Raw genomic sequence first — 10,534 nt, forward strand, 5'->3', positions numbered from 1 at the left:
CTAGCTTAAGTTTATGATATATCATTAGACCAGTAATTTCTAATGCTTTACCTCAATCTATGTCTCTCTTCAATCAACAAATTCTTTCTTTTACATTAATATAGTTACTTTAAATGACCAGTGGTCAAATTTAATTGATAATCCTTGGATTACTCTAACAAAAGTTATCAAATAAAGAAGGGTAAACTTGGAAGAATAAAAACTATGAAAATAAGTTGAATTACCAAAATGGGACTCTTAATTTGGGACGGAGGGAGTAATATAAAACCAAAATAAACAGAAAATAAAAAATAAGTCCAAAAATTTACTATTTGGGGTCCATGCATCAAACCATTTATTTCCTCCATTTTTTACCCTTTCATAAATATATATTTAACCATTGGAAAACCAAAGGTTTCTAATGGTTGAGTTAATACATTTATTCTTTCCATAAGTTATAAGAGAAATATTTGCATCAAACTATTTATTTCCTCCCATTTTTACCCTTTCATAAATATATATTTAACCATTGGCAAACCAAAAGGTTTCTAATGGTTGAGTTAATACATTTATTCTTTCCATAAATTATAAGAGAAATATTTATGGTGGATATTTATTGTCAATATTTATTTCCAAAACTTATATTTGTCTAAAGTAACCTACCAAAACAATCGTGATTTACCTAAAACGAGTTCCCCTATCTCTCTAACTCTATGTTCTTTGAACTTGAAGAAACTGTGAATTTGTGGATGGTTTTTTATCTCTACCTCGATATTTCCAACTCTAAAACATATTTTTGCTTGGAAATCATTAAGAAAATTGTATGTATGTCGATTAAACTTAGAATCTTGTTAAAAAATTATTTTATGATAACAACAAACTTAAAATGTAACATTTTTTCGTACACAGTGAATTTTCAAATCTTTATCACAATAATCTTGTTCTAAACTGGATTTGTTTTTACTACATTTTCAGTAGTTTACTAGCATTTTGTTGATTCTATTAGCATCTGTTATGAATATGTTAGAAATAGGTTAATAATCATTTTATTATTTTGCTAGTATTTTATTGATTCTAATAACATTCTTATGTATAACAGAATTCTCAAAAAAATTTCTAGCATTTTATTTATTTTAAAAATTCAATATTATACTTAGAAAAATAAATTCTTCTGAAATTGAGATACATTTCTCTGGCATCTTATTGATTCTAACAAACATTCTAAAAAAATTATTTTAAAAGAATGACCATTTTTTTCTCTAGAATTTCTTTGATTCTCCTGCAATAATTATATTTCTCTAGCATCTTATTGATTCTAACGAAATTCTTCTGAAACTATATTATGCCAACCAAATTTTTAATATTTTTCTAGCATTTCATTGATTCTCCTGCCCATGTCTTAAATTATGTTTCTCTAGCATTTCATTGATTCTCCTGCAATACTTATATTTCTCTAGCATCTTATTTATTCTAACACAATTTTGCTGAAATTATATTATGTTAAACAAATCTGTATTAAAAAAGGTTATAACTAAAAGCTTAGTCATTTCGATAAACGAAAAAGGAAACTTTTGTTGTGGAACGAAATTTCTTTTTTTGAGGAAATAATTTAATAAATCTTTAATTTGGCTTTTTTTTTTAACTTAGGATATGTTAGGTAATAATAAAAAACCAAAGGTTACACATGTAATTTACTATAAGTGGATTTATTTTCTATTTCAGATTATCTTTGTGCTCTAGACCCATTGAGCATTCAATTTAGGCTTTAGACTCTTATCCCCATATTATAAACCAATAGAATTACGATCAATTTCAATCTCTTCGTAATAGTAAAGAAATAAGGAATTCTATTACTGGATATGCCTAGTAGTAATAAGGGAGGATGGATTTTAAGTCTAAAATCGAATGATTAAAGGTCATTTACGTCTTAAAAAATATATGAGATTTCCAGTTCCTTATATTAAGGAAAATTACAACTGTGAAGGTTTAATCTATGCAAATCAACGATTGTGGAGCTCGAGCTCACAAATCACCGTGTGAGCTCGAGCTCACTGAATCACACCTTTTTTTTAAATAATTTACGTTGTTATTGGATCTTTCGAAAATTTATAAGATAGCATATGATGTTAATGCTTAGGGGTACATCTTTCCCTCAACTTTCCTCTGCATTTTGTTTTCTTGTGAGGCATTAATACCCCTTTGTAAAATAACCTGTATGTTTCTTGTATGTAGCGCCCCAAATCCCAAATCTCAAGCTAACCGCCTTAAAATCGAAGATTTAAGATCTTCAAACTGGATCCACGAGCAACGCCTACCATGAGTGCACAATCAATACCTCTTTTTGCCTTAGATGACATCAAGAACACAATCATGCCTCTTTCTCTCTCTAGGGAACTTCATCTCTACCTTTTTTCTTCTTTATTGATTCTTCCTTCACTGAGGAGTGATTGCTGAAGATTAAGAAGATATACCAACTATATCATAAACAATACATAGATTTCTTTGATTTGTCCATAAAAATCTTCTCCAAAGAATACCATCTCTCTTTCTCTCTCTAAGTTTTGTTCTAGATCTACAAAAAGAGCTCTACACCTCTTTTTATATAATCAACTCAAGCAACCCTATTTTTCCTTCTAACCCACTTCTATTTTATACAAGCCCACACTAACTTACTCTTCATATTAGACCCAAACTCAAATTGACCTAAAGTTTTGCTATTTCCACCTAATTTGATATATATATATGATAAAAATAGGGGCGTTACAATCTTCCACCCTAAAAGAGGATTTCGTCCTCGAAATCAAACATACCACAATCACAAACAATATGCAATTAAGTGTAGCAACTGTTAGAACATAAATGTTATACAAGCACAAGAAATACAACACAACATAAGGCACTCTGTACCCACTGGTTTAAGCAAACAACATTCACAAGCTCGCTACAACAAATCATAAGTTACACATGATCAGACTCGATACAAGTCACAAGCGATGTACAATCTCTATATCATAATAGCAAACTCATGATATCAAAACTTTCATAACAACGTCTTCTGACCAGATTGATTATGCAATTCTAGAGATCCGTACATTTCAATTTCCCTTTTGATGATCAGTTATAACCAATTTCGAGGTCCACTTGATAGCTTCACTTGCTATCCGTTTTAATCCTCTCCAATAAACCATGCGATCCTTCAGTCATCGCACCTCTAATGAGCAGGAAGCGAACCAACTTCTGATATTGCTCATTGAGTAAACATCCAACTCAATGCTCCACTAGATAGTCTATCACAAATTAGACATGTGTTTGTATCAACCTTTACGTCGAGGCAACCTCTATTCGGGTCAACATTTTCTCACTCAATCAATTTTTTAAGTAATTCATAAACAACTGATACACTAGCGACGACATACATTCAAACAATTCAAAGCCCCATAAAAGTAGGGAGTTTCACTATACTCGTGTACGTCATAAACATATGGATTGCTATAATAACGATCACATACCTTAAGTATGACATCACAGTCAGATAAGACATTTGATCACACGTATCACAGACAAAAACACATCATATCAATAGGCATCATCCTTCATATGAAAAATTTACACCCACAATTTAGATTCGGAAAACACAAAACAAACTTCTTTGAAGTTTTCACAAGAAAATAATTCCAAACACATATTCTAGATTCAACTAGTTGTGCAAGACACTAATCAATGTGTTTCTAATAATGACGTGTCTAACGTCGACAATCAAACCCACAATACAACCCTAGGACCACTAAACCTAGAGCTCTGATACCATTTTGTAGCGTCCCAAATCCCAAATCTCAAGCTAACCGCCTTGAAATCGAAGATTTGAGACCTTCAAACTGGATCCACGAGCAACGCCTACCATGAGTGCGCAATCAATACTTCTTTTTGCCTTAGATGCCATCAAGACCACAATCATGCCTCTTTCTCTCTCTAAGGAACTCCATCTCTACCTCTTTTCTTCTTTATTCATTCTTCCTTCACTAAGGAGTGGTTTGTTGAAGATTAAGAAGATATACCAACTATATCATAAACAATACATAGATTTCTTTAATTTGTTCATCAAAATCTTCTCCAAAGAATACCATCTCTCTTTCTCTCTCTAAGTTTTGTTCTAGATCTACAAAAAGAACTCTACACCTCTTTTTATATAATCAACTCAAGCAACCCTATTTTTTTTCCTTCTAACCCACTTCTATTTTATAATACTCAAGCCCACACTAACTTACTCTTCATATTAGGTTCAAACCCAAATTGACCTAAAGTTTTGCTATTTCCACCTAATTTGATATATATATGATAAAAATAGGGGCGTTACATGCCATAAAATATATACTCTTATCGTCATAATCAAAGTGTAAAGCTAGTAGTGGAATCATTCAAATTGCTCTTTACTTTTTATATAGAGAGAAATACAAATCTTGACGACTGTTTCTTTTACCTCCATTAACAATCGTTCCCACTAATAATAAGTATAATCTTTTAAGTAAATCACAAAGAGAAGTCGATTAAAACCATTTGATCTTATAATTTTATAACACCAACCAAATCGACATTTGTCATATAACTTCAACCTAAATTGATGGTGATTGTGGTTTTTCTACCGTTTGAATTAGAGGTATCTGAATCTAAAAAGTCTAATTTAAATAGATTAAAATCAGTTCGAGTCGGCTTTAGATTCGTCAAAAACCATAACTCATGCAAAAACAAACACACTTAAATTTGAACTAGACAAACTTAGACTTCAAATAAATTTTAAAATTCTAATGCAGATTTTAGATTTGGTCTAATGGAAAACAAATACCATTTTAATGGTGATCAACGTGTCGTGATTGGACGCTCGAGGTCTGTTCATTTCAAACACATCACAAACCAACCAAATAAATTTTTGGACACGCGTGGTGGGTTACTAACTGTCTGGTTGTACATGCACTATTGTCATGTTGTTCTACAGGTTCGTGCACATTCTGCAACAAAGCGTCCTCAGTCTCAAAGACTTAGAGATAACAAGTCTCTCACGCGCCTGGACAAACCCATCATGGTGTAACATGTGCCGAACTTCGCTCGAACCGTGTCATGTCGATCAGTATCCTAAACAAACCACGACAGTCATATCTAGATCGACATGACCGGTTGACCACCACTACATTACTACGGAGGACAATCTAGTAAAAATCCTAATAAAGATGAATTATTATGATAATCAGATTCAGATCTCTTAATTTTGCTCTTCTTCTCCATCAATAGAACTTAAACAAACCTATTCAATAAAACCCCCTCTTTCAGTTGCCATTTCTGAACTCAGTCCAAAATTGTCAACCTCATCTCTCTCTCTCTCTAAAAACTCTTTAAGATCTCACTTTCTCTCTCTATAAACCAACTTGAGAAGAAGAGAGTCGGATGAATAATGGGTAAAGTCTCAGTTATAATCTACATAACTATAGCTCTACTTCTTCTCTTACTAATCTCTAAATCTCCCACAAAACCCTCAAATCATAACCACCGTCGTCTCAAAATCCGGTCAGCTTTCTCTTTTTCAAACTCTGATAAAACCCATGATCGTAAAATCCCATTTGATCCACTTATAGCTGATATTGAACGTCGTCGTGAAGATAAAGAATGGGAAAAAAAGTATTTTGAACACAGTCATAAAGAATTTGTTCATGATGCTGCTCCTGGTGAAGAATCTCAACCTGAATGGGAAGATTTCATGAATGCTGAAGATTACTTGAATGATGAAGATCGATTTAATGTTAGTAATAGGATTATTTTGTTGTTTCCAAAGATTGATGTTGATCCAGTTGATGGGATTGTTAGTGAACATGAATTGACTGAATGGAATTTGAAACAAACTCAGAAGGATGTTTTTCATCGTAGTGAGAGGGATATGGAACTACATGATAAGAATCATGATGGGTTGGTTTCTTTTTCTGAGTATGAAGCACCTAGTTGGGCTCGTAATTCAGGTTAGGGTTTTTCTTTTGTTGGTTGATTTTGTTTCAGTTTACAGGAGTTTATTTGTTGAATTGGTTATACCATTTTGCAAATTAGGTTTTTGGTTCTTAGTTTGCCACTGTTAGTGATTATTCATTGCTGCTATTCTGATTCAACTTAGGGTTTGATTTATCAGAACTTCTGATGCCATAGTTTCTTCATTAGTCTCCCTTTATTCATACTGAACATCTGGTTAAAGTTAAACTTTGGTTTTGTTTAGTGATCGAATGAAGGACTTTTTTTAGGTGTCATTTAGGTTTTGGGTGAAGCTATGTCTAAATGAAATATACGGCTATCGCATTGTTTCCTCGTAAATCGTAATGTTACTATAGCGCAAAGGTTGGTCTCTATCTAGTTCTTGACTCAACATTGCCTCATTAGTCTAGCATAGGGAAGTGTCTTCGAGTCTGAGATTTTCAATCACGTTTACTGCATTAGGACCTTTCTGTTCCTAGCTTAGAAAACTCGGCTTCAAACTTTGAAGTTGCTATTATAACTATGTTTGAGTTATAGCAATTTTGCAAAAGAAGCATATAAGATGAGCCGTTTGTGTGTCTCTGAGCTATTGTGGAGTAATCTTTTGCTCTCACAAGTTATCCGTACGATGTCTGATATGTTTGTCCTAATGGTAATTCCTCGATAATACATCTCAATGTGTTTTTCATACTTCATTTTTTGTTTTCTGAAAGATATCACATGAAAATCTATGGATATACGGTGCATGCATGGTCTCATTACTCAAGTTGTTCAATTCTTATTACTCAAGCCGATAAATGAATACTGGGATAACAAGTTAAATGTCGTCAAAATTAATTAACTTTTAATCACCTTCAGTGGGATTTGTCATGTTGTGTACTATATATAATGTCCATATCCTACGAAACTGAGGTTTTTTTTGAAGTTTTAATACAGCACCATGCTTACAACGCTTGGTTTCTCTAACTCATCTTTTCTTGGTAATTAATCTTGGTTATGTATATCAGATAATGATACATTTGGTTATGATATGGGTTGGTGGAAAGAGGAACATTTCAATGCTTCAGATGCAGATGGAGATGGTCTTCTTAATCGAACAGAGTTTAATGAGTAAGCTTATGCTGCACATAAAAGAAAGTCCTTTTTTTTCTGTAATCAACGATATAATTCTGATATTGTCTCTTCTACTGTCACTAGCTTCCTACATCCAGCTGACAGCAGTAACCCAAAACTAGTTCAGTGGTTGTGCAAGGAGGAAGTAAGGTAATAACTTTTACTTCAATCATTTTAAGCTTGTTTGTGAAGCTATTTCGGTTTTTATCATGTTTTCATTTCCCATATCCTATTTACTGTCATCTATGTAGTTAACTTTCGTGCTTTCGTCTATAACTTTCAAACCTTTCTTATTCTCTTTGCTAAATATCATTATTGTTATCCGTTCTCCAATAGTCCAATAGCAACCGTCAAATCATTTCAGTTTTACATTTCCTTTATGTTTTTAGTTGTGTTGCGATGTTATTGCAAACTGTTATAGATCGTTCCTATTTATGTAAATTAATATCTTGTTGTTGAACATCTTAAATTATTAACCTGGTTCATACCTGTCAAAAAGTTCAGATATTTTTCGTTCATTATCTCAAATATCTTCTGCCTTGTCATGACTTTCAACACTCTTTGTTTCCTTCTTAGGGAGAGAGACACCGACAAAGATGGAAAACTTAACTTCAAAGAATTCTACCATGGATTGTTTGACTTGGTACGGAACTATGATGAAGAAGGTCATAATTCTTCACATAGTTCTGACGATTTAATGGAAGCACCGGCTAAAATTTTGTTTCGTCAGCTTGACCAAGATGGAGATGGGTACCAAATCAGATTTATCTGTTCTGAATTTGTGATCATAAATGTGCTTAGTCGAAGTTCTAAAAATCGAGTTGGTTTTTCTCCTTTTTTTTTCAGATATTTGTCAGACACAGAGCTGTTATCAATAATCGGAAAGCTTCATCCTTCAGAGCGTTACTATGCCAAACAACAAGCAGATTATACCATATCACAGGTAACTCTTCAATTGTATCAAAATTCAAAAGATTTCATAATTTTATGTCTACTATTAAAGTAAAAAGTTTTTTTTTTGAAACTTCGTATTAATATTAAAATATAGGGGTTTGTACAAAATGGTAGGGAAGAAGATGCAAAAACAGAGTACAAGGGCACCAAGTATTTCTAGACTATATGTTACATCATGATAGTCTCCCAGTTAGTAACGAAATTCTAAATACGTTTTACCTTTGCTCATCTTATGTTTTTGCTCCAATGAAACAATCGTGCCAAGATGTCCTCCACTTCTAGCAAGCTATTCGGGTTAGAATCCTTGAAGATTTTGTCATTGCTGTCCTTCCAGATCATCCATATGATTGCTGATGGGATTATAGATTAGAGCTCGTGAAAGAAATTCATTAATACATTTAAAATTGCTCATGAATTTTGATAGTACTAGTGTTTCTTGTCAAGCGAAATCTGAAAACAGTAGAAGGTTATTAGATTTCTTATCTAATCTTTTCTTTTTTTCTTGACTAAAAACTTGTATCTATTTATATATAGCAATATAATCAAGAAATTGCCTACATAAGTTTGACATGATATTTCAGGGGTGTGTTTGCCATTTTCTGATGTCTTGTTTAATTACTAATACTCGATGTTTGGTTGATGACTTCTTGTAACTTGTGGTAGTTGTGTTACGATTATAAATTGTGTGTGTATTATTACTTTGCAATTTATGCGCGAATAAGACATTTTGGTTGAGCTTGTCTAACTATCATGTAAGCCCCATAGAATCACTATTGCTATCAGAAACACCGGAAGTGGACAACATTTTCTTTTATATATGACTATTACATTAGATGAACTCCTCTACTAGGGTGTTTGTAAATAAACATTTCAAAATAGATTTTCTCCAGTAAGATTCTAGCTTAACATGCCTATACTCGTTTGTACAAATAATTATCTCGGTTTGCAAGAGTTGAAAATGCAAACGCGAAGTTTATGCTCTGGGTAAGGGCATGTAGTAGAGCAAATTAGACTATCGAAAAGGTTACAAAACCAAAGTTCATATGTTGAAAGTGTGATTATCAAAATCTGGAATTCTTTTAACTAGAATATTTAAAATTGGTTGGAGCAATTTGAAGACACCAGCTTTGGGTATGATGAAACTAGGTTTAGTTAGGTTCTAGTGATCTGTTCTCTAGATGACACGTATTTGGGGTCGAAGACCATAGAGCCTCAGATTTCAGAGATATTGTGTCATTTATATTTGCAGTCTATGATCATTGGGTTGTAACATTTTTCGTTTCTTTACATTTTTGGCAGGCTGATATCGATAAAGATGGACGGCTAAGCTTGGCAGAGATGCTTGAAAACCCATACGTATTTTATAGTGCTATTTTCAACGAAGAAGAGGAATACGAGTACCATGATGAATTCCGTTAATTTGTTATCGTAGGTAAGCAAGTTTTTTGTTGTTGATTGTATTCTTGAACGAAATATATCTCAGGAGACTTTAGGATTTTGTACCATATCCACAAGAATTTAATACACGTTTACAATTCAAATTTCTTTTGCAAGATTTGTGTGGTATGAAGATAGTTCGATTCGGGTGTCATTGAACTTGTGGGTATTGTTTTGACAGATTTACACTAAAAAAAATACTCTTCACCTTCCACTTTTCTCTGTAATTTTTTTCTTGAATGTCCTATGAATATGATTCAGTGGTGTTCTCTCCTTGCCAAGGTTATGGATCTGAAATGAGTTGTGAAGTAAATTTTTTGAATTAGATTTAAACAGAAGAAACAGGTGAAATTTACTATGTTTATTGAGTTATGTCAGATTTCAGGGTCTTGTTTCTTTATAGTTTCACTATCAGAACCTTTTTTTATTGAGTTAATTCCATTTTGGCCCCAATTCTGACCGATTGGCCATTTTGGTCACACTAAGAGTATAAGTGTTAGCAGGGTACCCAAGGGCCAATTTTTGATTCAAAGATACCTTATGGCGTTATTGTAATGTTAGTATCTTTTTCCATTCATCCACCCCATCCTTTTTTTTTTCTAATTGTCAGCGTTGCCTCAGAACTATTGACCTCTAAAGTGAAAGACTAAACTTCTTACCGCCCCAACCAGGGGTTGTTGGCCTTCATCCCTTCTTCTCTCCTTCACAACACCCTCTCCCTCCACATCATTGAACCATCTCCTTCTTCTACTCCACTTCTTCTCGGAGAATTGAGAATGAAAGGATATATATATATATATATAATTTTGATGAAATACCTTGTTCATGTAACCTTTCTAAAAAAATGGCTTCCAAGTTTTTGATACTGTCAAATTATTTTTTGTTTTTAAATCTTGTGATTCTTTGTGTCGTTCAAATATAAAGATCACTACTATAAATCGAGTAGTTCCTCCATTCCGGTGAGATTAGAGAAATGGTTCATCTTGCAACGTCTTTTCAAGCTGAAAAGCTCTCTTTCTATAAACCCTAAATGAAAAGCTCCTAT

The 10,534-nt window shown here is 33.0% G+C and overlaps 1 protein-coding gene across 2 annotated transcripts; it reads left to right on the top strand.

Moving 5' to 3' along the window:
* Positions 1–5,192: 5,192 nt before the first annotated feature.
* Positions 5,193–9,703, top strand: LOC147563848 (Calcium-binding EF hand family protein). Of its 2 annotated transcripts, XM_086641250.1 has the most exons (7): positions 5,227–5,981; positions 6,993–7,095; positions 7,183–7,248; positions 7,675–7,848; positions 7,945–8,041; positions 9,352–9,484; positions 9,607–9,703. In XM_086641250.1, exons 1-6 carry the CDS (start codon positions 5,423–5,425, stop codon positions 9,469–9,471), a joined length of 1,119 nt encoding a protein of 372 aa, XP_086497376.1. In that variant the 5' UTR covers positions 5,227–5,422; the 3' UTR covers positions 9,472–9,484; positions 9,607–9,703. The 2 variants fall into 2 exon arrangements, with proteins under 2 accessions (XP_086497368.1, XP_086497376.1); XM_086641242.1 differs by having other exon boundaries at positions 5,193–5,981; positions 9,352–9,703.
* Positions 9,704–10,534: the final 831 nt, after the last annotated feature.

The sequence above is a fragment of the Eschscholzia californica genome, unplaced genomic scaffold (genome assembly GCF_041429995.1).
Source record: "Eschscholzia californica isolate CP2 unplaced genomic scaffold, dmEscCali1.0.p SCAF_1, whole genome shotgun sequence".
Lineage (NCBI taxonomy): Eukaryota > Viridiplantae > Streptophyta > Magnoliopsida > Ranunculales > Papaveraceae > Eschscholzia > Eschscholzia californica.